Genomic DNA, 27656 nt, shown 5'->3' with positions numbered 1-27656 from the left:
TGCTGAGCTTCCACGAATAACAAGGGTAAACTAGACCTTCTCCTCAAATCTCACCTTAACTGTCCTTCAAACTGGGCCCATTAGCCATCATTCTAGGTGCCCCTGGTTGGGGGAGAACCCCTCAGTTTTAGAACCACTGCCTGAACAATATTTGGGCAAGTCCATAATCATGTAAGATACAGTGAAACCTCAATTTTACATACCCTCAAGTTTTTTTGTTGTCCCACCAATATATAATGCATTTCCCTGGTTTTATGTTTTCCCAGATTTTAGAGGTAAATTGGGGGTTCTACTGTACTAAATAATCAACAATTAAGTCTATGTATCTCATAACTAGTTTATATTTCTTCTGGAATTTTGCTTTGTTTGCCCTAAACTCTGCTGGCCTTACCTTATCCACGTGCAAAACTAGGAGCATTAGGAAGCAAAAAAATATCAAATGGAAACCCCTGACTTACCACAAATTCGATGATGAGCGTTTTGGAAATTGGCTGCATCTTGTAGTTCATGGAGTAAATCCGATACAAAACTGTGGAGTTATAAATGGAGTAAGTAAGGGAGGGGTGGACAGAGCCGATAAGAGAAAATGACCCCCAGTGTCTGTACCTGTAGATCCTGGGGTGTAGATAGTCTTGTCAGTCTGGAGGAAGATGTAGCCGCTGTGGTACGACAGCATGACGACTTTCTCCAGGACACACACATTGGATTTCAGGCTGACATACACATACTGCTTATTCTTTGTATCTTTGGGTACATCCGCAGAGGGAATCTGATGGAAGAACACAATCTTGGCGTCAGGAAGGAATTGCAAGAGCAAGCGTATTTGAAAAAGTTACCCTCGTCTGTGTATTCTTGCAAGTTGTGGCGAGCACCAATGCACCCAATGCATTGGGTCCAAACCATAGCCCAGTCCAGTTCTGTCCCAAAAGCATTCTACCCCCATTTGCTTGGTGAGCAGCCAAGTCCTAGACTCAACACGCTGAGCAATGAGCTTTAACTTGTTCAAGATCCCACCTCACCTTTACTGTGGCCGTTCCGAGGAAGCCATTGTTACTATTCAGGGCGACTTTGGCACTGACTAAATTGAGTTTCTTCTGAGGGAATTCCTGGATGATGATCTCAGCTTCAAAAGCAGCATTTTGCCCTTGGGCGTCTATAATGATGGTCTCCTCACTCTCCGCCCGCAGCAAATTGGGTGTGATAAGCGAGCATCTGTAAGAGAAGAGTCCCAGCCCCACATTAGGGCACTTTTATGTCATTGGTTTGACTAAATAGCACCATCTAATGGCCATCTCATCAACGCATAGATTGGCTCAAGGCGGCCATACATAAAATGTGCTTGTTTGGTGACCTTGGGTGGGCGATATTGGGCTATCAGACCCTAGGGCTAGATTGAATTATAATGTCAGTCAGACAGAGGACCATATCAATGTGCCAATGTGGTCCCCGATCCAATAGGAAAATCAACCCTGCCCAATTGACACCTAACCAGTTTTTAGCCAGATATCGATTGGGGTGGCACGTTGGGGGGTCCCATACTTGGGCAGATAAGCTGCTGAATCAGTCTAAAGGACTCAAATTGGTGGCTTAAATCTGCCCATGTATGGCCACCTTCACTTGAAGCAACCAATGTGGCAGCTCCTTCCTCTGCAGGGGACATATCAACATAATTCCGAAATGTCAATGAGACAGCGCTACCTAGTGGCCAGATGGTTCTGTCATCCTCTATTACATATACAAGTTGTATATGGAGAGTCCTAGCCAGTTCCCAGAGAATTCCCAGCCTAATGCTGTAGCTCATAGGGCAGGAATATTTGGGGGGTCAGTACTCACTGCGGTTGGGCGTAGGACCCAGAGACCAGGAGCAGGAGAGACAGGGAGAGAAGTCCGCACCCCATGCTGCAGACTGGAGAATGTGCAGACAGGGGCTGGAGGGGGGATTTAAATGAACCTTCAGCAAACAGCCCTATCAGTGACAGGGAGGGGCCACAGGGATTTCCAAACTCCCTTATTCCAGTAAATGCAATGAAAAACAAAAATGAAACACAGGCAAGGTGCAAGTGTGTGTCCTTCAGGCTATAGGTACACAGGCACCCAGAGTGGAGTGCAAATAAAAACATGGATTAAAAAAAAGCTGCATCCAGAGACCAAGTCAACAAGCCCAGACTAGAAATATTTGAACACAATCTGGCCTTTGTTATTGGGGGCAGTTAATAAAATCACAGTAAGGCTCATTTGTTATATGTATATTCAAACTGCAAAATGTAAATGCTCATCTCTATATTTTATTTACCAAAATGCTGGTGAAGTCTAATATATTACTGGTGGTTGCAGGGTTGGAATAGGCCAGCGGAGGTCCAGGAAGAAACTTGGTGGGCTCCAGCTAGGGTTGCCATGTGTCCGGTTTTGACCTAGACAGCCTGGTTTTCGGAAGGGATGTCTGGGTCAAAACCTCCCAAATTAGGAAAACCGGGCAGGATTCTCTGACATTGATGCGGCGATCAGCCAATCATGATCACCACGTCATAGCCCGTTGATGTGACATCACAGCCCCGTCTCTTGGGTACATAGATGACAAGAGCCCTGGAATATCAGAATTCTCTTGCTTTACCCAAGTAGATCTTGGAACATCTGAGAACATCCAGAGAAACAAAATTGTCTTCTGTATCAGATGCTTTTGAGTGAAGATGAGGCAGGATAAGGTCTTGCAATCTGTGGAGGTCTGAGACATCCTGAGACAGAATTTGGTCTGAGACAGAATTCTCTTGCTCTACCCAAGTAGATCTTGGGACATCTCAGAACATCCAGAGAAACCAAATTTTCTTCTGTATCAGATGCTTTTGAGTGAAGATGAGGCAGGATAAGGTCTTGCGATCTGTGGAGGTCTGAGACATCCTGAGACAGAATTCTCTTGCTCTACCCAAGTAGATCTTGGGACATCTCAGAACATCCAGAGAAACCAAATTGTCTTCTGTATCAGATGCTTTTGAGTGAAGATGAGGCAGGATAAGGTCTTGCAATCTGTGGAGGTCTGAGACATCCTGAGACAGAATTTGGTCTGAGACAGAATTCCCTCGCTCTACCCAAGTAGCTCTTGGGACGTCTGAGAACATCCAGAGAAACCAAATTTTCTTCTGTATTAGAAGCTTTTGAGTGAAGATGAGGCAGGATAAGATCTTGCAATCTGTGGAGGTCTGAGACATCCTGAGACAGAATTTGGTCTGAGACAGAATTCTCTCGCTCTACCCAAGTAGATCTTGGGACATCTGAGAACATTCAGAGAAACCAAATTTTCTTCTATATCAGATGCTTTTGAATGAAGATGAGGCAGGATAAGGTCTTGAGATCTGTGGAGGTCTGAGACATCCTGAGACAGAATTCTCTTGCTCTACCCAAGTAGATCTTGGGACATCTGAGAACATCCAGAGAAACCAAATTTCCTTCTGTTTCAGATGCTTTTGAATGAACATGAGGCAGGATAAGGTCTTGCGATCTGTGGAGGTCTGAGACATCCTGAGACAGAATTTGGTCAGAGACAGAATTCTCTCGCTCTACCCAAGTAGATCTTGGGAAATCTGAGAACATCCAGAGAAACCAAATTTTCTTCTGTATCAGATGCTTTTGAATGAACATGAGGCAGGATAAGGTCTTGAAATCTGTGGAGGTCTGAGACATCCTGAGACAGAATTTGGTCTGAGGCAGAATTCTCTCGCTCTACTCAAGTAGATCTTGGGACATCTGAGAACATCCAGAGAAACCAAATTGTCTTCTGTATCAGATGCTTTTGAGTGAAGATGAGGCAGGATAAGGTCTTGTGATCTGTGGAGGTCTGAGACATCCTGAGACAGAATTTGATCTGAGACAGAATTGTCTCGCTCTACTCAAGTAGATCTTGGGACATCTGAGAACATCCAGAGAAACCAAATTGTCTTCTGTATCAAATGCTTTTGAGTGAAGATGAGGCAGGATAAGGTCTTGTGATCTGTGGAGGTCTGAGACATCCTTAGGGATGAACTAAACTGATGTCCTCTAAACAACTTGGTGACTGTGTTTATGTCTGTGGATGTAAATGAGCCCTCTTAAGGCAGGGGTCCTCAACCTCTTTTTTTCAGTTGTGAGCAACATTTAAATATAAAAAAATTGGGGAGCAAAGCAAGCATGAAAAAGTTCCTAGGGGGTACCAAATAAGGGCTGTTATTGGTTATTGGGTAGCCCAATGTGGACTGCAGACTACATGTCCTGTTTGGCTGTACACATGGTCTCTGCCTCCAAAGCACTTGCTTTGAGGCCACTGGGAGCAACTTCCACTGGGAAGTGATCCCAAGCCAGTGCCTCGGGGGCAACATGTTGCTCCCCAACCCCTTGGATGTTGCTCCCAGTGGCCTCAAAGCAGATGTCTTTCTCTCAGTTCAAATATTGCATGAGGCAGCCAGACAGGAAGTACATTCTGCGCCATCTTGGTAATTTGGAATCAGTTGATTGCACCAGTTTATTGGCCAGGATAACATTATTACACCCCAAGCAATGGGTGAAGCACACATACCCATTCAACCTGATCTAGAGCTTCAAGGAAGGAGAAGAAGCTTTATTAGGAACAAAGAAGGGGGGAGGGGTAGACAATGACATTAACAAGAGAAAATAAATGGAGGTAGGGGGTGGGATTAAACCTTTGTTTATCCACTGTCATGTGGAAGGAATAGTGACGTAAAGGTCCCCATACACGGGCCGATTCTAGCTGCCGATATGGGTCCCTTAGACTGATTCAGCAGCTAATCAGCCCGTGTATGGGCACTACCGACGGGCCTGCCTGACCGATATCTGGCCTGAAATCGGCCAGATATCAGTCAGGCAGGTTAAAAAATCTAGTCGGATTGGGGACCACATCGGCTCGTTGATGCGGTCCCCGGACCGACTTTGCCTATACCCGCCATTATAATTCGATCGTTTGGCCCCGTAGGTGGGGATATCAGGAGAACAAGCGAGCAGATCTGAAGGTGTATGGGCAATAAATGTTGTGTTGGTCTGCTATTGCCTTGGTCTGGGTCTAACTGGGAAAATGCTGAATTGTGGGAAATTTAGTGCTGGTGGCTTAAGAGAAATCTTGGACACCTTTAGCTTCAGTAGAAGTTGGCTTCTTATCTTAATTGAGGTTTTCATGTCCTTTAATATTTGTTTTTTTGTGTTTGGCAGAAATGGACTAAAGGGGTAAGGGACCTGAAAAGTTCAGTGGCCAAGGGCTGCAGTTGGGCTGATCCCAATGGAACCAACAGAAGTAAATGATTTATAGTGGATGTTGGAGAGCAAAGAGAAATTACAGCAAAAAGATGTGGCAAATGTAACTAGATTGGCTAATGGGTGGATGGGAAATTGATGGGTGGGGGACTGTGCCCCGTAACGCTCAAGAGTTAGAATAGATATATTCTACATATGACCAGGGTCAGACTGGGGGGTGAAGGGCCCACCAGGGCTCCTGTCCCAGGGGCCCTGCAGGTGCCCCCAGCCAGGTGCGTCCCCTAACCCGCCCCCCCAGGGGCCCCCCTAACCCCCCTCGCGTCGGAGGAGGAGTTTTCGGGAGGGGAAGCACTGGCAAGGGTCGGGTCTGAGCCGCTGGGGCTCACTAGAGCTGGGGCCCACCGGGATTTTTCCCAGTGTCCCGGCGGCCCAGTCCGACCCTGCATATGACTAACAGTGAGGATGTACTGGGGCTTATTTATCAACACTGGGCAAATTTACACATGGGCAGCAGCTCATAGCAACCAATCAGTGATGGATTGGCTTTTATTATCCAGCTGCAGATAAAACAATGAATGTAACAATGTGATTGGTTACCATGGGTAAATGGGCTTTACTGTGTCTTCAATGAGTACGCACAGAAGAGTATTATAGTGTTGGAGAAATGGTGGCTGGAGTCTGACGCCTATGGCAGAATAGCCTTGTACAAGCTCCTCTTTTGCTCTTCCCCATACAACAAAACACACTGCTGCCCTCCTTCACTGGATATGTATATATATTTCATCTGGAGATGCTTTCCTCACCTGGTCGCCTGACTGAAGAACTCAGAAGAAGAGCAACATTGGCAAGGAAACAATTCACTTCAGCTCCCAGCACCAAGGTCACTAAGACAAATAAGGACAGACCCTTATCTATTGTGCTTTTTATCTCAAGATAGTCTTCCATTTAATAAAAATTACTGTCAGCCTCTCATGATGGACCACCATGAGAAGTTGAGTGTAAAGTTCTTTATGTTGCTGGTCTAGCCAGACATTACGACTGATTTATGGTTAATATGAGTATCTTATAGGGTAAGAAACCACCGAGCGAGTTTCTTGCCCACAATAGATCTTCAATAGCAGTTGCTGGTGGAAAGCCCTTTGCATTGCTTCAGTAATCTGAAGTCGCATGAAGTTTCCTTCTGCAGGCAACTTTGTGTGACTTTGGAAAACGAAGTGATGAAAAGGGCTTTCCACCGGCGAGTAACTCGCTCCATGGGTTCTTACCCTAATGGAGTGTGTAAAGGTCCCCATACACAGGCCGATTGTAGCTGCCAATATCAGTCCCTTGGTCCGATTCGGCAGCTAATCGGCCCGTGTATAGGCACTACCGACTGGCCTGCCCAATATCTGGCCTGAAATTGGGCAGATATCAATTGGGCAGCTTAAAAAATCTAGTCGTATCGGGGACCGCATCGGCTCGTTGATGCAGTCCCTGGACTGACTTTGCCTATACCTGTCGTTATAATTAGATTGTTTGGCCCCAGGGCCAAACGATCAAATTAGCCTGGATTCTCTCGATATCGCCCACCCGTAGGTGGGCACCTTGACTGGTGGCATGGCCTAGACCACCCTGAAGTGGAGACTCTTTGAAATGTGGGAGGTATTATTAGGTGGGTGGGGTTTGTGATGATTGTAGATAAGGATCATTATGGGAAAGAGTTACAGGCATGCCCACTATGGATTAGTAAACTCATATAGGAACATATAGTGAAATGTAGGGAAGAAACACAGGACACAGAAGTAACGAGGTCACTCTCCCATAGAGCTTACCATCTACAATTAGTGATAAGCCAATCTGTCCCGGTTAGTAAAATGTGGCTACCACGCAACTTTTGGACACAACTTTTTTTTGCCGTGACTGTAACTTTTTCCTCACTAGACAAATTTTTATCCCATCAAATTTTTGTGGCAGTTTCCCCCCCAAAAAAATTCCCAATGGTGAAATGCAGAATTTTGCAGCAAATACAAACCTGGCGCAAAATTTGGCTCATCACTATCTACAATGGTTTCTATTTTTGACTATTTCTTAGCAATATTTTATTGGCCCAAATCTGTACAGTTGACCGGTGACCCGGGAGTTACGGAATTACCGGAAGTGCTGTTTCTGGCAGCAGGTTGGGATTCACGGGAAGGGTCAGTGCTGGGAATATTGCCCAGTGTTTACCTGGGAATTGGATAAACAGAGATAAGCCGAGATCAGACTTCCAGAGAAATCCCTCATTCTCCTGTGTATTTAGTACAAGGGGGAGAGGGGCAAGGGGACCCTGCAGTCTGTTTCAAGCTAAAGTCTATTTTTTTGAACAAAATACATCAAATTAGAGAATTAAATAAAAGGACGAGAGAAGAGACTGAGATTGAATTCCAAATGAGAGCCCCGGCTCATCTGAGAATGAAACCATTATTATTATTATTATTAACATTTATTTATAAAGCGCCAACATATCCCGCAGCGCTGTACAATAAGTGGGTTACATACATTGGGCATACAGAGTAACATATAAAGCAACCAATAACCGATACAAGAGGTGAAGAGAGCCCTGCCCAAAAGAGCTTACAATCCCCCCAGGAATATAGACATGCAAAGACATTAGGAGCTGATCCAATCTCTGCCCCTCTCTGCCCTGCTGGCTCCTTTGATAAGGGGATTTAAGAGTAAGAACCCACGGAGCGAGTTACTTGCCCGCAATAGCGGTAGAGTTACCACTATGAAAGGGCTTTTCACTGGCAACTTCTATTGTTACCGGTATGAAAGCCCGTTGCATCTAAAGTTGCATGAAGTTTGAGCGACGAGTGATTTAGCAGGGGCAATTCTCAGTTTGGGTCTCTGTGGTATTTTCAGTACCCAGAGGCCCAAACAGCCCCCCATAGGCCCAATAAATAGTGACTGTCTATGGCACCTTACAGCAGCCCCTCTGGCATTTGCCTGAACCCACAGATTGCCAGTCTGGGCCTGATTTTCAGTACACAGAGGCCCAAACAGCCCCCCATAGGCCCAATAAATAGTGAGTGTCTATGGCACCTTACAGCAGCCCCTCTGGCATTTGCCTGAACCCACAGATTGCCAGTCTGGGCCTGATTTTCAGTACACAGAGGCCCAAACAGCCCCCCCATAGGCCCAATAAATAGTGAGTGTCTATGGCACCTTACAGCAGCCCCTCTGGCATTTGCCTGAACCCACAGATTGCCAGTCCGGGCCTGATTTTCAGTACCCAGAGGCCCAAACAGCCCCCCCCATAGGCCCAATAAATAGTGAGTGTCTATGGCACCTTACAGCAGCCCCTCTGGCATTTGCCTGAACCCACAGATTGCCAGTCTGGGCCTGATTTTCAGTACCCAGAGGCCCAAACAGCCCTCCCATAGGCCCAATAAATAGTGAGTGTCTATGGCACCTTACAGCAGCCCCTCTGGCATTTGCCTGAACCCACAGATTGCCAGTCCGGGCCTGATTTTCAGTACCCAGAGGCCCAAACAGGCCCCCAACAGCCCAATAAATAGTGAGTGTCTATGGCACCTTACAGCAGCCCCTCTGGCATTTGCCTGAACCCAAAGATTGCCAGTCCGGGCCTGATTTTCAGTACACAGAGGCCCAAACAGCCCCCCCAGCAGCCCAATAAATAGTGAGTGTCTATGGCACTTTACAGCAGCCCCTCTGGCATTTGCCTGAACCCACAGATTGCCAGTCCGGGCCTGATTTAATGCTGGGTCACTGTAAAATAAAATGCTGGGGCCCCTGTGTCATATAATGCTGGGTCACTGTATAATAAAATGCTGGGGCCCCTGTGTCATATAATGCTGGGTCACTGTATTATAAAATGCTGGGGCCTCTGTGTCATATAATGCTGAGTCACTGTATAATAAAATGCTGGGGCCCCTGTGTCATATAATGGTGTGTCACAGTATTATAAAATGCTGGGGCCTCTGTGTCATAAATTGCTGGGTCACTGTATAATAAAATGCTGGAGCCTCTGTGTCATATAATGTTGGGTCACTGTATAATAAAATGCTGGGGCCTCTGTGTCATATAATGCTGGGTCACTGTATTATAAAATGCTGGGGCCTCTGTGTCATATAATGCTGGGTCACTGTATTATAAAATGCTGGGGCCCCTGTGTCATATAATGCTGGGTCACTGTATAATAAAATGCTGGAGCCTCTGTGTCCTATAATGTTGGGTCACTGTATAATAAAATGCTGGGGCCCCGTGTCATATAATGCTGGGTCACTGTATTATAAAATGCTGGGGCCCCTGTGTCATATAATGCTGGGTCACTGTATTATAATATGCGGGGGCCCCTGTATCATATAATGCTGGGTCACTGTGTAATAAAATGCTGGGGCCTCTGTGTCATATAATGCTGGGTCACTGTAATATAAAATGCTGGGGCCCCTGTGTCATAAAATGCTGGGTCACTGTATTATAAAATGCTGGGGCCTCTGTGTCATATAATGCTGGGTCACTGTATAATAAAATGCTGGGGCCCCTGTGTCCTATAATGGTGTGTCACTGTATTATAAAATGCTGGGGCCTCTGTGTCATAAATTGCTGGGTCACTGTATAATAAAATGCTGGAGCCTCTGTGTCATATAATGTTGGGTCACTGTATTATAAAATGCTGGGGCCTCTGTGTCATATAATGCTGGGTCACTGTATTATAAAATGCTGGGGCCTCTGTGTCATATAATGCTGAGTCACTGTATAATAAAATGCTGGGGCCCCTGTGTCATATAATGGTGTGTCACTGTATTATAAAATGCTGGGGCCTCTGTGTCATAAATTGCTGGGTCACTGTATAATAAAATGCTGGAGCCTCTGTGTCATATAATGTTGGGTCACTGTATAATAAAATGCTGGGGCCTCTGTGTCATATAATGCTGGGTCACTGTATTATAAAATGCTGGGGCCCCTGTGTCATATAATGTTGGGTCACTGTATAATAAAATGCTGGGGCCCCGTGTCATATAATGCTGGGTCACTGTATTATAAAATGCTGGGGCCCCTGTGTCATATAATGCTGGGTCACTGTATTATAATATGCGGGGGCCCCTGTATCATATAATGCTGGGTCACTGTGTAATAAAATGCTGGAGCCTCTGTGTCATATAATGTTGGGTCACTGTGTAATAAAATGCTGGGGCCTCTGTGTCATATAATGCTGGGTCACTGTAATATAAAATTCTGGGGTTACATACATACATAGTTATAGTTACATAGTTACATAGGGTTGAAAAAAGACCATTGTCCATCAAGTTCAACCCATCCGAGTAAACCCAGCACACAACCTATACTAACCAATCTATACACTCACATACATAAACTATATATACAACCAGTAATACTAACTGTAGATATTAGTATCACAATAGCCTTGGATATTCTGCTTGTTCAAGAACTCATCCAGGCCCCTCTTAAAGGCATTAACAGAATCTGCCATTACCCCATCACTAGGAAGGGCATTCCCCAACCTCACTGCCCTCACCGTGAAAAACCCCCTACGCTGCTTCAAATGGAAGCTCCGTTCCTCTAATCTAAAGGGGGGGCCTCTGGTGCGCTGATTGTTTTTATGGGAAAAAAGAACATCCCCCAACTGCCTATAATCCCCTCTAATGTACTTGTACAGAGTAATCATGTCCCCTCGCAAGCGCCTCTTTTCCAGAGAAAACAACCCCAACCTCGACAGTCTCACCTCATAGTTTAACCCTTCCATCCCCTTTACCAGTTTAGTTGCACGTCTCTGCACTCTCTCCAGCTCATTTATATCCTTCTTAAGGACTGGAGCCCAAAACTGCCCCCCATACTCAGGGTGAGGCCTTACCAGGGACCTATAAAGGGGCAAAATTATGTTCTCATCCCTTGAGTCAATGCCCTTTTTTATACAAGACAGCACTTTATTTGCTTTAGTAGCCACAGAATGACACTGCCTGGAATTAGACAACTTGTGATCTACAAAAACCCCTAGATCCTTCTCCACTAAGGATGCCCCCAACACACTACCATTCAGTAGATAGTTCGCGTTTATATTATTTCTACCAAAATGCATAACTTTGCACTTGTCAACATTGAACCTCATTTCCCAGTTTGCTGCCCAGTTTTCCAATGTTGTCAAATCGCTCTGCAAAGCGGCACATCCTGCATGGAACTTATAGTTTTGCACAATTTTGTGTCATCAGCAAAAATAGAAACAGTACTGTCTATGCCCACCTCCAGGTCATTAATAAACAAGTTAAAAAGCAAAGGACCAAGGACTGACCCCTGCGGTACCCACTAACCACACTGGGCCAATTAGAAAATGTTCCATTTACAACCACTCTTTGTACTCTATCCTTCAGCCAGTTCTCTATCCAATTACAAATATTATGTTCTAGGCCAATATTCCTTAATTTGATCATTAACCTTCTGTGAGGTACTGTATCAAACGCTTTAGCAAAGTCCAAGTAGATGACATCAACTGCCATTCCAGCATCAAGGTTCCTGCTCACCTCCTCATAAAAGGCGACTAAATTAGTCTGGCAAGATCTGTTACGCATAAAACCATGCTGGCACAAACTAACAGTATTGTGAACTGCAATGTATTCAACTATCCTATCCCTTATTACCCCTTCCAGAAGCTTTCCTACTACTGATGTCAGACTAACAGGCCTATAGTTTTCAGGCCCCTGTGCCATATAATGCTGGGTCACTGTATTATAAAATGCTGGGGCCCCTGTGTCATAAAATGCTGGGTCACTGTATTATAAAATGCTGGGGCCCCTGTGTCATATAATGCTGGGTCACTGTATTATAAAATGCTGGGGCCCCTGTGTCATAAAATGCTGGGTCACTGTATTATAAAATGCTGGGGCCCCTGTGTCATATAATGCTGGGTCACTGTATTATAAAATGCTGGGGCCCCTGTGTCATATAATGCTGGGTCACTGTATTATAAAATGCTGGGGCCCCTGTGTCATATAATGCTGGGCACTGTATTATAAAATGCTGGGGCCCCTGTGTCATATAATGCTGGGTCACTGTATTATAAAATATTGGGGCCCCTGTGTCATATAATGCTGAGTCACTGTATTATAAAATGCTGGGGCCCCTGTGTCATATAATGCTGGGCACTGTATTATAAAATATTGGGGCCCCTGTGTCATATAATGCTGGGTCACTGTATTATAAAATGCTGGGGCCCCTGTGTCATATAATGCTGGGCACTGTATTATAAAGTGCTGGGGCCCTTGTGTCATATAATGCTGGGTCACTGTATTATAAAATGCTGGGGCCCCTGTGTCATATAATGCTGGGCACTGTATTATAAAATGCTGGGGCCCCTGTGTCATATAATGCTGGGTCACTGTATTATTAAATGCTGGGGCCCCTGTGTCATATAATGCTGGGTCACTGTATTATAAAATGCTGGGGCCCCTGTGTCATATAATGCTGGGTCACTGTATTATTAAATGCTGGGGCCCCTGTGTCATATAATGCTGGGTCACTGTATTATAAAATGCTGGGGCCCCTGTGTCATATAATGCTGGGTCACTGTATTATAAAATGCTGGGGCCCCTGTGTCATATAATGGTGTGTCACTGTATTATAAAATGCTGGTGCCCCTGTGTCATATAATGCTGGTGCCCCTGTGTCATATAATGCTGGGTCACTGTATTATAAATGCTGGGGCCCCTGTGTCATATAATGCTGGGTCACTGTATTATAAAATGCTGGGGCCCCTGTGTCATATAATGCTGGGTCACTGTATTATAAAATGCTGTGGCCTCTGTGTCATATAATGCTGGGTCACTGTATTATAAAATGCTGGGGCCCCTGTGTCATATAATGCGGGGTCACTGTATTATAAAATGCTGGGGCCCCTGTGTCATTTAATGCTGGGTCACTGTAGTATAAAATGCTGGTGCCCCTGTGTCATATAATGCTGGTGCCCCTGTGTCATATAATGCTGGGTCACTGTATTATAAATGCTGGGGCCCCTGTGTCATATAATGCTGGGTTACTGTATTATAAAATGCTGGGGCCCCTGTGTCATATAATGCTGGGTCACTCTTTTATAAAATGCTGGGGCCTCTGTGTCATATAATGCTGGGCCACTGTATTATAAAATGCTGGGGCCCCTGTGTCAGATAATGCTGGGTCACTGTATTATAAAATGCTGGGGCCCCTGTGTCATATAATGCTGGGTCACTGTATTATTAAATGCTGGGGCCCCTGTGTCATATAATGCTGGGTCACTGTATTATAAAATGCTGGGGCCCCTGTGTCATATAATGCTGGGTCACTGTATTATAAAATGCTGGGGCCCCTGTGTCATATAATGCTGGGTCACTGTATTATAAAATGCTGGGGCCCCTGTGTCATATAATGCTGGGTCACTGTATTATAAAATGCTGGTGCCCCTGTGTCATATAATGCTGGGTCACTGTATTATAAATGCTGGGGCCCCTGTGTCATATAATGCTGGGTCACTGTATTATAAAATGCTGGGGCCCCTGTGTCATATAATGCTGGGTCACTGTATTATAAAATGCTGGGGCCTCTGTGTCATATAATGCTGGGTCACTGTATTATAAAATGCTGGGGCCCCTGTGTCATATAATGCTGGGTCACTGTATTATAAATGCTGGGGCCCCTGTGTCATATAATGCTGGGTCACTGTATTATAAAATGCTGGGGCCTCTGTGTCATATAATGCTGGGTCACTGTAATATAAAATGCTGGGGCCCCTGTGTCATATAATGCTGGGCCACTGTAATATAAAATGCTGGGGCCCCTGTGTCATATAACGCTGGGTCACTCTATTATAAAATGCTGGGGCCTCTGTGTCATATAATGCTGGGTCACTGTATTATAAAATGCTGGGGCCCCTGTGTCATATAATGCCGGGCACTGTATTATAAAATGCTGGGGCCCCTGTCATATAATGCTGGGTCACTGTATTATAAAATGCTGGGGTCCCTGTGTCATATAATGCTGGGTCACTGTATTATAAAATGCTGGGGCCCCTGTGTCATATAATGCTGGGTCACTGTATTATAAAATGCTGGGGCCCCTGTGTCATATAATGCTGGGTCACTGTATTATAAAATGCTGGGGCCCCTGTGTCATATAATGCTGGGTCACTGTATTATAAAATGCTGGGGCCCCTGTGTCATATAATGCTGGGTCACTGTATTATAAAATGCTGGCGCCCCTGTGTCATAAAATTCTGGGGCCCCTGTGTCATATAATGCTGGGTCACTGTATTATAAAATGCTGGGGCCCCTGTGTCATATAATGCTGGGTCACTGTATTATAAAATGCTGGGGCCCCTGTCATATAATGCTGGGTCACTGTATTATAAAATGCTGGGGCCCCTGTGTCATATAATGCTGGTTCACTGTATTATAAAATGCTGGGGCCCCTGTGTCATATAATGCTTGGTCACTGTATTATAAAATGCTGGGGCCCCTGTGTCATATAATGCTGGGTCACTCTATTATAAAATGCTAGGGCCTCTGTGGCCTCTGTTTTTGTTAAATAATTGGTTCCGCTATGGAACCTCATACATCTCCATGAAGAAGAAAAATCAGTGGATCTCTAACCAATTGTTATGAATATATATGTAACATTTTTATCTACAGAGTGAAAGAGCCTAGTGAATGATCCCCAGCGAGCGGAAGGTTAAGCAAATAAATGCTTTTATTGGAATTGTATATAAAACATGGCACAACATTTACAAAATGTTACAGAAGAGCTTGGGAAGATGGAAAGATCTTGGTGGGAAATCAGGTTCCTCAGTTGGGACTTGGTGGGAAATCAGGTTCCTCAGTTGGGACTTGGTGGGAAATCAGGTTCCTCAGTTGGGACTTGGTGGGAAATCAGGTTCCTCAGTTGGGACATCCAACGATCTCCAGGTTGTCAGAAACGGTCTCAAAATCATCACAGAGATCCAGGTTCTCACGTTGCTGGCACTCCCTCTCATTGGGCCACCACTCGATCCATGTGTCCTTCCCGATGATGTAGGAATAGCTACAAAGAACAGGCATTATTACGTTTTATTTATGGGGGATCTGTAAGTGAAAGGGGCCACAACCCCCTCCTGCCTCCACTGGAGTATGCTCAAATGGGCAGTCAGTATAAATGTATTAAACAGAACATCCATATTGTATTGCAGTTGGTCTTGACATACATTCTGATCTGATGATGCCTCTCTTTGGTGACTATGCGTGCATGTGTCGATGGGTGAAACTCACTGACTCAAGAGGCTTCCACCGTACTTACCCATCTGGTTGCTTCCACAGGTCCCCAGTTACCCCCCAGATCAGATAATCTCGGTTCAGCTGCATGGCTAAAGCTTTTCGGCATTTGATATGGCTGATAAAATTACGTGTCTTCTCCTCAGGCTCCTGGTCTGTCCCTAAAGGATTACAGAGAAGCAGGAAATGAGGGTTCATAGAACGGCAGAATAACTAGACCTTGAGATATGAACATGCCACAAGCTCACCTTGCTTTATGACCTTCCTAATTGTCATAACGTAGTTGTCAAAATTCTCGCTCTCCTGCACCTCCGTGAGAGTAGCCTTGTACACTGTGAAGGGATATAAAGTGACAATTAAAAAGTTGAAAACATGGGGAGTAGTGATAAACGAATCTGTCCCATTTTGCTTCGCGAAACGGCGAAAATGTCGCGCGTCAAAAAAAAATGTCGCCCACGGCTATTATTTTGTCGCACGGCTATTATTTTGTCGCAAGGCTATTCTTTTGTCGCGAGGCTATTCTTTTGTCGCGAGGCTATTCTTTTGTCGCGAGGCTATTCTTTTGTCGCGAGGCTATTCTTTTGTCGCCCGCGGCTATTCTTTTGTCGCAAGGCTATTCTTTTTTCACCCACGGCTATTCTTTTGTCGCCCCCTCGGCTATTCTTTTGTCGCCCCCTCGGCTATTCTTTTGTCGCCCCCTCGGCTATTCTTTTGTCGCCCGCGGCTATTCTTTTTTCGCCCACGGCTATTCTTTTGTCGCCCGTGGCTATTCTTTTGTCGCCCCCTCGGCTATTCTTTTGTCGCCCCCTCGGCTATTCTTTTGTCGCCCCCTCGGCTATTCTTTTGTCGCCCCCTCGGCTATTCTTTTGTCGCCCCCTCGGCTATTCTTTTGTCGCCCCCTCGGCTATTCTTTTGTCGCCCCCTCGGCTATTCTTTTGTCTCAAGGCTATTCTTTTTTGACGCACGACTAACAATCCACCGATGGCGAAATACGGAAATTTGCCGCGAATCCATGCCTGCCGAAACATTTCGCCCATCACTAATGGGGAGAACATACAGATACCTGTACCTTGCCAATAATACTTTGCCTGGGATCAAACTGGGGATCCCAGCTCTGGCAGCAGTCTAATTCTAGGTTACTGAAGTATTACTTGTTTTTAGTCCTCCTCTGGAAATAAGTGGACCTAAGTTATCCATACAGTTTATTGGCCAACATACATGGAGACAAAACCATCACCTCCCCAACAGGTATGTGCTGGGAGACTGGCCAAGAATCTATTGGCCAGGATCAAAAATCTTGTCAAGAGGCTACATCATTGAGCTTGATGCATCTTCTTCTGATGGGTCTGGATAGACCCTTATTGGGATCTAGTGGCTGTCCAAATTGGACAAAGATATTTTTGTTTATTAACCTCACCAAACACGTGGTTCTTCCATGTATGGCCAGATATATTTTCTTATACCTACTAATACCTACTTCTTATGAAAAAAAATATTAATAATTAATGATTCTCACCAAAATCCACTCCAGGAGCACAAGCCATGTTGATTCTCATTTCAGGAGTGATTTTCCCCTCAATTTGCTGCTGCATGAAACAGTTCTCTGGAACATAAGAAGAATGAGAGTTTTTGGTCAAACGTCAGTTCTGAAAAGCCTGGAGTCTTTACATCATAATTATAATCTGATCCTATGACTCCTTACATTGCGCGTTATGACTCTCCTAACCATTCTATGGAGTCCAGTACTAAACTACTGTCCTATATCAATATACATTGTGTCCACAGGCCAATAATGGCCACCAACCAGCTACCAACCAACCAGAGGCCACCAACCAGAGTCAGTGACTTGTTGGCCTGTATAACTCTCCAATGGATCTATATAGGCCACCCATGTCCCATAACCACTGGCCTGTTGTTTAAAAGATTGGATCAGCCCATTTGCCAACCAGCCACTCTAATTGGCCTATGTATGGCGCTAAAACAACGATTGAATAAAGAATAGAGCTCACTTAGATATTGGGCAAAAAGACTGCAAAATCCAATTGGGTGAGGATTGTATTGGGTTTATTGATGCAGTTCTTTTTCTTTGTGGGTCTTGATGGACCACCTATATCACAAGATTACAAGTTTTGACGTCCTAATAATGGGAGCAAACCATTTCGGTACAACCCTTGTGTTGTAATATTGGGCAAACATTCAATTTTCATGGCAAGCTAGAACATTAACCCGTGCATATCCAGCTTAACTTTTTTCTTTCCGATACTTACGATAACTTGTGAAAGTTCCATAGGAATGGTATTTAGATTGTGATTCAAAAGTACAAAGCAAGAGCCATCAGTAAGATACCAGCTGATTTCTGGTGGTGTCTAAGGGACTTCCCAGCTTAGACCAGTGTTATAATTCACAAAACACCACCATGGCTTCTGGCTTACCTTCAGCACACCGGCAAATATCATCTTGGCAAATCCTGCCCAGCAGGGCACTGCCTTCCTCCACGTGGTAAAATTTAGTGCATCGATTTTCTATAAAGGAAGAACAAGGCATGAACGAGAACTGTATATTGTGAAGACAGAAACTATCGGTCATGTTGTCTGATTTATGTATGGAGTCTTCGGGAAACCCTGAACTACATGGGCCTACACCTCCATCTTGGCCCATCTGCCGAGGCCATAAAGCAATATATTATAGCTGAGTGGAGATGGATATTCTTACCTGGAGTATAGTAGTCATATACGGTTACAGAAGCCGGCTGGATGAAACCCACTTCGAAATATTGATGAGCGTAAAACTTAACACATTCTTCCTCTGTGTTGGAGATCTGAATAGTGAAGAGGGAGATAATAAGTAAAACTGGTGTATGGTGGAAAAAAGAAATGTCGGCATAAACGGTAGTCAAGAAGAACCCAAGTGAGTGGTATAGGAACTTCAAGACCAAAGAGGTGGAATAGCATCTAAAAAATACTATATTTGAGGAATGGGGAATAATGATTGGGAGGAAGAGAATAGGTGATAGTATAAGGATTGGCTAGTGTAGTAAGAGAGAGCTTCAATGTAGGGAGGTTGTAGAATCCGAAGGCTACGTACTTTGTCCAAGTAGAGAATAAGGGTTCCCTTTTCATTTGCTCCTTTGTTGACTTCATACTTGGAGATGTATTTGTCCACTCCTTTCATTAGCTGTGGGTAACAATAACAATTCATTCTTATTCTTATTGTATAACCAAGCCCTTAGGGACAAGAGAGAGTACTATCTGAATTGTGTACCCTCCCACAATGTCTTTCAACTTTGCAGGGAATCCATAGGTGAAGTCACCTCAACAGCTATAGTGTTTTGGCATACAGTAACCCACACAGCATGCTTAAAGAACAACTATATACTTTTCACCACGCCTACAGAGTGTTCCCCTTCCTTAGAGTGATTACCCTGAGAACGGTTAAGGTAATAAAGGAGATCTTGAACACCCAACTCAGTAATATTAGATAAGGTGACTGGTTGCCTTTTTATCCCTCCAGCAAAGCACCAACTTGATTGGCTCTAAGCTGTAGCCCCTTGCATAGCCGGCTGTGGTTGGCAACCCATGATAACCAATTACTTACCCTATCCAGGGATTCAGTATCGGGAGAAAAGCCAGTCATCATGGATATATCAATAATGGACATGGTGGCATCATCTTTGCCGAGATACCTGGTGAGTAAGAAGAAGCAATCATGCAAGGTGTTCCAATAATCAATTTGATAGGCTGAAGTACAGTTGACTTTGCTAATCCAGGTTCACGCACCACAATCTGCCATGAAGGTGGAGCTTATAGAACCAGGAGGAAGAGCAGCAGAAGGAAGCCCTAGTATGTTGAAGAACAGGGTATTCTAGTGTTGTAGGACTTCATGCCACAGTTGCTCTTATAATGAATACTAAATGTGTGTTTATTAATATAATTAGTTTTAGGATGACATGATATGTCCATTCCATACCTTGCACAGGCTTCTATAGACACAGTAGACCTTGCACCTTCGGGACGTCTGGCTGTTTGAAGAAAGAAATTCTGGGTCAGCAAAGACAACAGGGAAAGAAGGCAAGAAAAGGGGGAAGGAAATCCTACTGTACATGTCTTACTGTACTATATATTGACCAACTGGTCTGTTGGCTGAAAGCAAGCAGCATTTAATTGGTTTCCACTGCTTACTTGACATTCCATTGCACTATAATCAGTTATACCACCTACCGGAACCACCGCAAAGTTGATTATTCAAACATGTGGTGAATTAAGAGGGTGGTTTCAAATGCATGACTCTCCACCAGAAAGTTTTCCATTTTTCTGTTGTTTTGTGTCCAGGCCTTCAGTAACCTTCCATACAGTGCTATGCCAATGCAAAACTACATTCGGAAAAACACTCACCAATTTTTTCTTCCTTCACTTTCACAGACAGCTCAAAGTTACTGCACTTTCTTTCCTTCTCCGTGAGAAGAGCGTGGTACACGGTCACCACCTGATAAGACATCACAATGAACATTCCGAGATCATTAAAAAACACACACACAGCACCATAATCAGGAAGTATTGAGCTAAGATAAGGCTCTAAAACCGCTGGGGGAGTAGGTTGCACCCTCTCTTCTCAACGATATATATAGTGCCAGCACTACTGTACACATTAGAACTGCTTTCAGCTAACCTATTGTTTCTCCTACTCCCATGTAACTGGAGGAGTCCCAAGCCGGACTTGGATTTCTTACTATTGAGTGCTATTCTGATACCTACTGGGAGCTGCTATCTTGCTCCCTTCCCATTGTTCTGCTGATCGTCTGCTGGGGGGGAGGGGGGGGATATCACTCCAACTTGCAGCGCAGCAGTAAAGTGTGCTTGAGTCTGAGCTTTCAGAAGGAGCCAGCAATACACATTAGAACTGCTTTCAGCTAACCTATTGTTTCTCCTACTCCCATGTAACTGGAGGAGTCCCAAGCCGGACTTGGATTTCTTACTATTGAGTTCTATTTTGATACCTACTGGGAGCTGCTATCTTGCTCCCTTCCCATTGTTCTGCTGATCGGCTGCTGGGGGTGAGAGGGATATCACTCCAACTTGCAGCGCAGCAGTTAAGTGTTAGTGAAGTTTATCAGAGCACAGGTCACATGGCTGTGGCACCCTGGGAAATGAAGAATATGGCTAGCCCCATGGGAAAAACAGATTACAATGCAGGATTCCGCTGGACTGATGGGTTTTGTAACCAACATGTTTCCCATGACAGTATCGCTTTAATGTGAAGATAAAAGACGTGTTAAAAAATGTGGCCAAACTCACCCTGATTGTACCTTGTCCTTTGCCTTTAGCTTTTACCACAAAGTCTTGGTTTAACCGAGTCTGTAAAAGATGGAGGAAATGTACAGAGATGTAGTTTCACGATAAATGAATCGATCTATATATACTGTGAAAGCTTATCCCGACTCCAAGCAGTTCCAAGACACGCAGTCATCAATCGCTGCATAGTAGTTACAGATGGGGCGGCCTTAATATCATTTTATTTTATATAACCATATACACCCTTCATCTTCATTCATCTTTAAAGCTTGCTCCATCTGTATGTCAGTTCTTCTCAAAGAATATTCTGCTCTTTACTATATCTGCAGTTCTTTAGCCTTGATTATGATCTTACATGTCTTGTATGTCTACAACACTATTGCCATGAATGCAAAATTCTATATAACAGGCTATGACTTGCTTACCTCTGCAGAACGTGCCAGCAAGGCATTGTCAAGGTTGATACGATAGGTTAAAGGTTGTTGCCTCTCTGGGAGATGAAGGGAGACATCTAAGTTCAACTCATTGAGACCTGGGACATCTGTCTGGTACTGAGCCAGAGCTTGGAACATCACAATGGTTGCCTGGGATAACAAAAGAGTCAATCATTGGAATCATGGGCGCAAGAACAGGCATCTCCAACCTTATACACAAGTCTATATAACCCATGGCAGTTTGGAGCCTATAAACCACCCATGGAAAGCCACTAGTTGGGTTAAAAAATGGAGAACACCGATTAATGACATTAAGACACAACTTTCTCTCGACACAAAGTTCACCTGAAGACTTAAGCAAGCATGGAGGGCACATTTAGTAGGGGTTTAGACAAGCCAATGGTGTTTATTATCTGGTTATCAAACATATCTGGAATAACAGTATATGTGTATAATTATAAAATCAGGATATGGATATTACTCACCTGGGTGGAGCCATAAACCGCTCCATAGTATCTCTGCTCGTTGAGCCAACGTACAATGCCGCCTGTTGGACCATATTCCTTCATTTTTAAGAGGGTTAGAAGAGCGTATGATGTCATTTCCAGGGAGATAAAGCGTTTCCCAGGCTCCTCCCAGTGGGTGTCACCTAAGGAAAATAACATATGAAGAAGAACATATATGAAGAGTTGCTTTCTCATAAACTGGAGGGAGCAAAGCTGGGACTATTTGATAGAAGATGCCTCAACATGTATGGGATATTGCCATATATAGAGCTTAGTGTGTCCCCCAAAAGGGGCTGGCCCCTTTGCACCCTCAACCACTGCCTTGCAAGCAACCTTTTGGAGTTGAAAAGAAAGGCAATGGTGATGCCAAAAGAAATTCAGGAGATGCAATGACTATTGTAAATATCGTACCTATAGATACAGACATCAGCTTCTTGGTGTTGGGAAGCTTCCCGGCCAGTGCAAGAGCATAGGAAGTGATTGCAATGGAATATGGTTTTCGTAGTCCTGGATATTGACCAGTCAGGTAGCTTGTGGCCTTATCAATACTGACTTGAAGGTTCTAGAATGAAAGATCACATTTAATACAGCAGAAGAATTTTATATCTAAAGACCATGTTCATTGTCTCTTATCTCAGGCTTAAAGAGAGGGTAAGATTTAGTCCAGGGTGTGTTCTCAGTGTGGTATATATGATACAAAGATCTCAAGATATCTTCACACCATCCTTACCAGTTAGTCAAGGACATGGTAATAGTGGAATGGATTCATTAAGGTCTTCTGGTGAAGATATGACCAAACTCATTACCCCCAGGGGCCCATATACGATACAAAGATCTCAAGATATCTTCACACCATCCTTACCAGTTAGTCAAGGACATGGTAATAGTGGAATGGATTCATTAAGGTCTTCTGGTGAAGATCTGACCAGACTCATTACCCCCTAGGGGCCCATATATGATACAAAGATCTCAAGATATCTTCACACCATCCTTACCAGTTAGTCAAGGACATGGTAATAGTGGAATGGATTCATTAAGGTCTTCTGGTGAAGATCTGACCAGATTCATTACCCCCTAGGGGCCCATATACGATACAAAGATCTCAAGATATCTTCACACCATCCTTACCAGTTAGTCAAGGACATGGTAATAGTGGAATGGATTCATTAAGGTCTTCTGGTAAAGATCTGACCAGATTCATTACCCCCTAGGGGCCCATATATGATACAAAGATCTCAAGATATCTTCACACCATCCTTACCAGTTAGTCAAGTACATGGTAATAGTGGCCTGGATTTATTAAGGTCTTTTGGTGAAGATCTGACCGGACTCATTACCCCCTAGGGGCCCAGAAATGGCTGGTATGTGTAAACCAAGTTAAGTTTGAGGAACTTTGGCATCATCCTAGGCGTGGGTCTTCATTAAGGTCTTTTGGTGAAGATCTGACTAGACTCATTACCCCCTAGGGGCCCATATATGATACAAAGATCTCCAGATATCTTCACACCATCCTTACCAGTTAGTCAAGGACATGGTAATAGTGCCCTGGATTCATTAAGGTCTTTTGGAGAAGACCTGACCAGACTCATTACCCCCTAGGGGCCCAGAAATGGCTGGTATGTGTAAACCTCTCAAGTTAAGTTTGAGGAACTTTGGCATCATCCTGGGCTTGGCTTGTGACTAGTCAATACTCGGTCATTTTTAGTGACCATAGAAATTAATTTGTTATTTGATGATGATGATGATTACTCACGTTCACATGCTCGTTACAAGTCCTTTGGCATTCTAGCATGGCAATAACAATAAAGGCTGTGAGGGAAGAGTCGGCCTCTGCTGCTCCTGTCGTGATTCCTCCCTGGTAAAGAGGGAAAAGCATTTCCATCAGATCAATAAACACAATAAAGCTGTGTGATAAAGCTGGCTAAAATACATCCAGAAGCATTCAGTTATTAAACAAGACACCGGGTCCAATATATTTGCGCCCCATTGTGTCAATATGGACTCTAAATTGCTCACCCATTTGTAAAAGACCCCATTTTATGTTGGCTTCCCTGTGTATTTTCAGATGACATAAAAACCTTATTTTTATTTCATTAAAGCGTAATCCCAGTTCTTTAGTAGGTGATATGTGTTTTGGGGGGGCAAGGGTCAACATCTCAGTCATTTAGGGGGGCTTATGGGAAAGAAGTTCTGTTACTTTTTAAACCTCCAATGTCTGCTTGTTAAAGCTGAGTCAGTCAGAAAAGCATATATGAATATTTATTTATTTGGTAGGTGAGACCTTCTAAAGACCTACCCTTCTGAAGACCTAGGCCCCAACATAAGTCAAGGATATAGGATATTTCCCCCCATTACATACCACCATCTCCTGATGTATGACCGGTGCATTCTCGTAGAACAATCCATCTGGCTTCTGTCTCTCCAGTATAAGCCATTTGATGGCACCGCAGAGAACATTTGCCTCAATATCAACGAATTCCTGAGCCATCCCAAACACTTTAGCAACATAGCCTGTGAGCCTGAAAGAAAAAAATATTTATTTATCTATTATCTGTAAAGTTGCTATCCAGAAAGCTCTGAAATAGAGTGAAGGGGGTCAAAGAGGGCCCCTGTTAATGGCAGCCCACATAGCCATACATGGGCCAATTGTAGCTGCCGATATCAGTCCCTTAGACCGATTCGGCAGCTTATCAGCACGTGTAGGGGCAGAAACGAGGGGCCTGCCCGACCAATATCTGGCCTGAAATTGGCCAGATATCGATCGGGCAGGCTAAAAGATTTAGTCGGATCGGGGACCGCATCTGCTCGTTGATGCGGTCCCCGAACAGACTGCCTCATTGCCGCCATTATAAATCGAATTAGCCTACATGTTCCCCGATATCGCCCACCCGTAGGTGGGGATATCGGGTGAAGATCCACTCCCTCTGGTGCCTAGAGGTAGAAAGGCACCACCCGAGGCTATAAAGTACTTCATTCAACCACTCTCAACAACAGACCCTCCAGAGATCAACCTACTTCCCCCTCAACTGTAGGGAGTGTTAAAGCTCCAGGCTGCCGTTGATGAGACTGCCTCCGAGAACATTTCAAAACTACAAGCATGGAGTAGCCCCCTTGGGCCAAGAGTCATTTGTGTGAAATTTCTCTTCCCTAGTCATTCAGCTAATCTGCAATTTCCTTGTTATCCAGTTAGACCTAAGGAAAGATAATCTAGGAAACCCTGCTTTTCAGCCTATCAGCTTTAGACAACAGTCTTTGCCAGGGACTTACCATGTACTGGCAGGTCTGTCCTTCCAGGCTGCATAGGAGTTGTCTGGTTTGCGGTAAGTCATTTGTTGAGCATAACCTGCAAAGAGACAATTGGTTTTGGTAATAAATATTTGCACATCACCATTTTAGCTTACCAAAAACCCAAGCTAGATGCCTGAGGACATATCACAGCAGCCTAACCAATAGACTTCCCTTGTGCTTGTGTACAGTACCTCTTCAGTTTTACTGGGCCGTCCCTGCAGAATGGCTAACCTCAAGGATAGACTACAAACACCCCACACAATGAAATCCCTTTTTGACCCTGTCAGACCCTGTCTGTTCACCTTGTTTTATGTTTTTGAGAGCTTGTTCTCTGCGGTTCACCCCAATTCGCTCCCACTGGCCGCTGTAATCCAGGTACCGCGTGGCAATGACACTTGGAGTCGTCGAGATCATATTCTGCTCGCCGCAGCCAGCTGGCACCACAATCAGATGATTCATGTTGTTACCATCAATGGCATCTTCCACCATCTGACTGATTGGGGTACCTGAGTTTTGAGAAGAAGGGAATGAATTTATGACAAATAAGAAGCGGTGGCATTTTGGATAATAGTCAGAAGAAGTCGACATGAGGCAATGTCATTGGAAAATCGAATGCAGAATTCAGAAAGCAGAATATTTTAAAGGGGTGGCTAAACATCTGCTTTTCAGCCTTCCTGATGGTCACCTTGTAAAGTGATGGTGGTGTCAATATCGGTTCGCGGAACAACATTTTTGGGGTTCAGTGCTTTGATTTCTTCTTCTTGCACTCCATCTATGGACAATTTAGAAACATGAGTTCAGGTATGAGCAGTCTAATAATACACAAGAGCCATAAATATCTCATAAAAAATACTGACCTTTCCCTTTAACGTCTGGTTCTAATATTACGGTTTTTACATCCTGTGCAATGCGCATTCCTTCTGGCTGGAAGAGGACAATAAGGAATATGAAATGGATTACAGAAAATCATGTGAGGTCATAGAAAATATACAGGACGAATGGGGCTTTGCTTAGCAGGCAAAAATGTTGATGCATCACGATATTTATAGCCTATTGTAAAACTAGGGTGCCCAAGTATGTCCAGGCAGGGGTACTTACCACAACTTTCAGCTTTTTACGGACACCATCGTTAGCGAAAGAACCTGCCACGGATGCCTTCACCTCAATGTCATGCTGGCCAAGAGTGAGCGGCACAATGACCATTGGGACAGCGGTGGAGGAGAGGGCTCCAATCCAAACCTCCTGCCGGTACTTCTTCTTAGGCGTGGCCAGACTGCAAAACTCTGGATTGTGGGTCAGCTCTACCCGCACCTGTGCAACACATGTATGGATAAGGCACTTATACTGCTGGGAAGTTCATGAAGAGCATCAATGAGTATAAAAGGAATTATGGGTAATGGCATTACTGTGTTTGGAGCCAAGTTACCTATTATCGATTTCACTTTACCTTAATTCTGTCATTCCTGTAGTTGTAGAGAATGGCCCGGATCTCCACCTGCTCGTTCCTCACAACAGAATATGGAAGCTTCAGGTCGATAAAGAAATCCTTCATCACCTTAATCTCATAGGGCTGAGCCACACACAGACCTGGGTATAGGGAAGGGAACTTGGTTTGTACCAATCTTCATGCTGAGTTGAGCAAGTCTACATGATTATGATTTTATAATAGGAGGATAGGAGTCATAATTTCAGTAAATCACATAGAGAAATACTCAGAGGAAAATGTCCTTTCTACAAAAAGGCTAAGACATTGGTCATCAAGGCATGTCAGATATCTTGGAGCCAAGCTCCCCTGGAGATTTAACCTATGTTTAGGATTCCCCTTAGCTCACAACAAGGTTACAGATGCAGGAAAACATTGGTGCAACAGTCATTTGGATATAGTTCTAGGGCAGTGCTGTCCAACTTCTGTTGTACCGAGGGCCGGAATTTTTCCGACCTACGTGGTGGAGGGCCGATAATGGAAGCCAGTTTTGACCACTCCCCTTTTTGAAACCGCACCCACTTGAAACCACACCCATGTTATCACATGACCATACCCATATTAATGGTTGTAGTACAGCAAAAACCTGCCATACTCTGCCTGCCCTACCCTGCCTGTGTGTGCCATACTCTGCCTTCACTACCCTGCCTGTGTGTGCCATACTCTGCCTGCCCTACCCTGTCTGTGTGTGCCATACTCTGCCTGCCCTACCCTGTCTGTGTGTGCCATACTCTGCCTGCCCTACCCTGTCTGTGTGTGCCATACTCTGCCTTCCCTACCCTGCCTGTGTGTGCCATACTCTGCCTTCCCTACCCTGCCTGTGTGCCATGCTTTCACTGTGTGTGCCATTCTTGGCTGGTTTGTGCCATACTTGGCCTGTGTGTGCCATAATCTGCCTGCCCTACCCTGCCTGTGTGTGCCATACTCTGCCTTCCCTGCCTGCATGTGCCATACTTTCACTGTGTTTGCCATTCTTGGCTGGTTTGTGCCATACTTGGCCTGTGTGTGCCATACTCTGCCTGTGTGTGCCATACTCTGCCTTCCCTACCCTGCCTGTGTGTGCCATACTCTGCCTTCCCTACCCTGCCTGTGTGTGCCATACTCTGCTTGCCCTATGATGCTTGTGTGTATGGCACACACAGACTGCTACAGTCTGC

At 44.5% G+C, this 27656-nt stretch overlaps 2 protein-coding genes across 3 annotated transcripts in view; both read right to left on the bottom strand.

Annotated features, from left to right (window-relative positions):
* Positions 1 to 1942, bottom strand: part of LOC100492966 (A.superbus venom factor 1) — a 49490-nt gene extending 47548 nt beyond the window's left edge. Inside the window, exons 1-4 of the mRNA XM_002940053.4 lie at positions 1834 to 1942; positions 1020 to 1212; positions 607 to 769; positions 459 to 529 (exon numbers count right to left, since the gene is read on the bottom strand). Of these exons, the coding sequence (XP_002940099.3) occupies positions 459 to 529; positions 607 to 769; positions 1020 to 1212; positions 1834 to 1898 (492 nt within the window). The 5' untranslated portion in view covers positions 1899 to 1942. The remainder of the gene's footprint in view (positions 1 to 458; positions 530 to 606; positions 770 to 1019; positions 1213 to 1833) is intronic.
* A 12978-nt stretch (positions 1943 to 14920) lies between these two features.
* The window catches only part of c3 (complement component 3), a 28028-nt gene continuing 15292 nt past the window's right edge, over positions 14921 to 27656 (bottom strand). The window contains exons 20-42 of one of the 2 annotated variants that reach the window (XM_031899485.1): positions 26464 to 26603; positions 26115 to 26327; positions 25874 to 25940; positions 25702 to 25788; positions 25319 to 25522; positions 24996 to 25071; positions 24088 to 24247; positions 23482 to 23583; positions 22140 to 22290; positions 21708 to 21871; positions 21214 to 21372; positions 20792 to 20851; positions 19892 to 19982; positions 19467 to 19518; positions 19095 to 19182; positions 18585 to 18674; positions 18213 to 18318; positions 17933 to 18022; positions 17017 to 17103; positions 15749 to 15832; positions 15526 to 15661; positions 15131 to 15273; positions 14921 to 15099 (exon numbers count right to left, since the gene is read on the bottom strand). In XM_031899485.1, coding sequence (XP_031755345.1) covers positions 15132 to 15273; positions 15526 to 15661; positions 15749 to 15832; positions 17017 to 17103; positions 17933 to 18022; positions 18213 to 18318; positions 18585 to 18674; positions 19095 to 19182; positions 19467 to 19518; positions 19892 to 19982; positions 20792 to 20851; positions 21214 to 21372; positions 21708 to 21871; positions 22140 to 22290; positions 23482 to 23583; positions 24088 to 24247; positions 24996 to 25071; positions 25319 to 25522; positions 25702 to 25788; positions 25874 to 25940; positions 26115 to 26327; positions 26464 to 26603 — 2549 coding nt within the window. In that variant the 3' untranslated portion in view covers positions 14921 to 15099; position 15131. Of the gene's footprint in view, positions 15274 to 15525; positions 15662 to 15748; positions 15833 to 17016; positions 17104 to 17932; positions 18023 to 18212; positions 18319 to 18584; positions 18675 to 19094; positions 19183 to 19466; positions 19519 to 19891; positions 19983 to 20791; positions 20852 to 21213; positions 21373 to 21707; positions 21872 to 22139; positions 22291 to 23481; positions 23584 to 24087; positions 24248 to 24995; positions 25072 to 25318; positions 25523 to 25701; positions 25789 to 25873; positions 25941 to 26114; positions 26328 to 26463; positions 26604 to 27656 lie in introns of both variants that reach the window. The other variant, XM_031899484.1, reaches the window with a different exon arrangement.

Source organism: Xenopus tropicalis, chromosome 3, assembly GCF_000004195.4.
Source record: "Xenopus tropicalis strain Nigerian chromosome 3, UCB_Xtro_10.0, whole genome shotgun sequence".
In the NCBI taxonomy this organism is placed as follows: Eukaryota; Metazoa; Chordata; class Amphibia; order Anura; family Pipidae; genus Xenopus; species Xenopus tropicalis.
The sequence above is the reverse complement of the archived record's forward strand: the minus strand, read 5'-3'. Positions and strand labels throughout refer to the sequence as shown.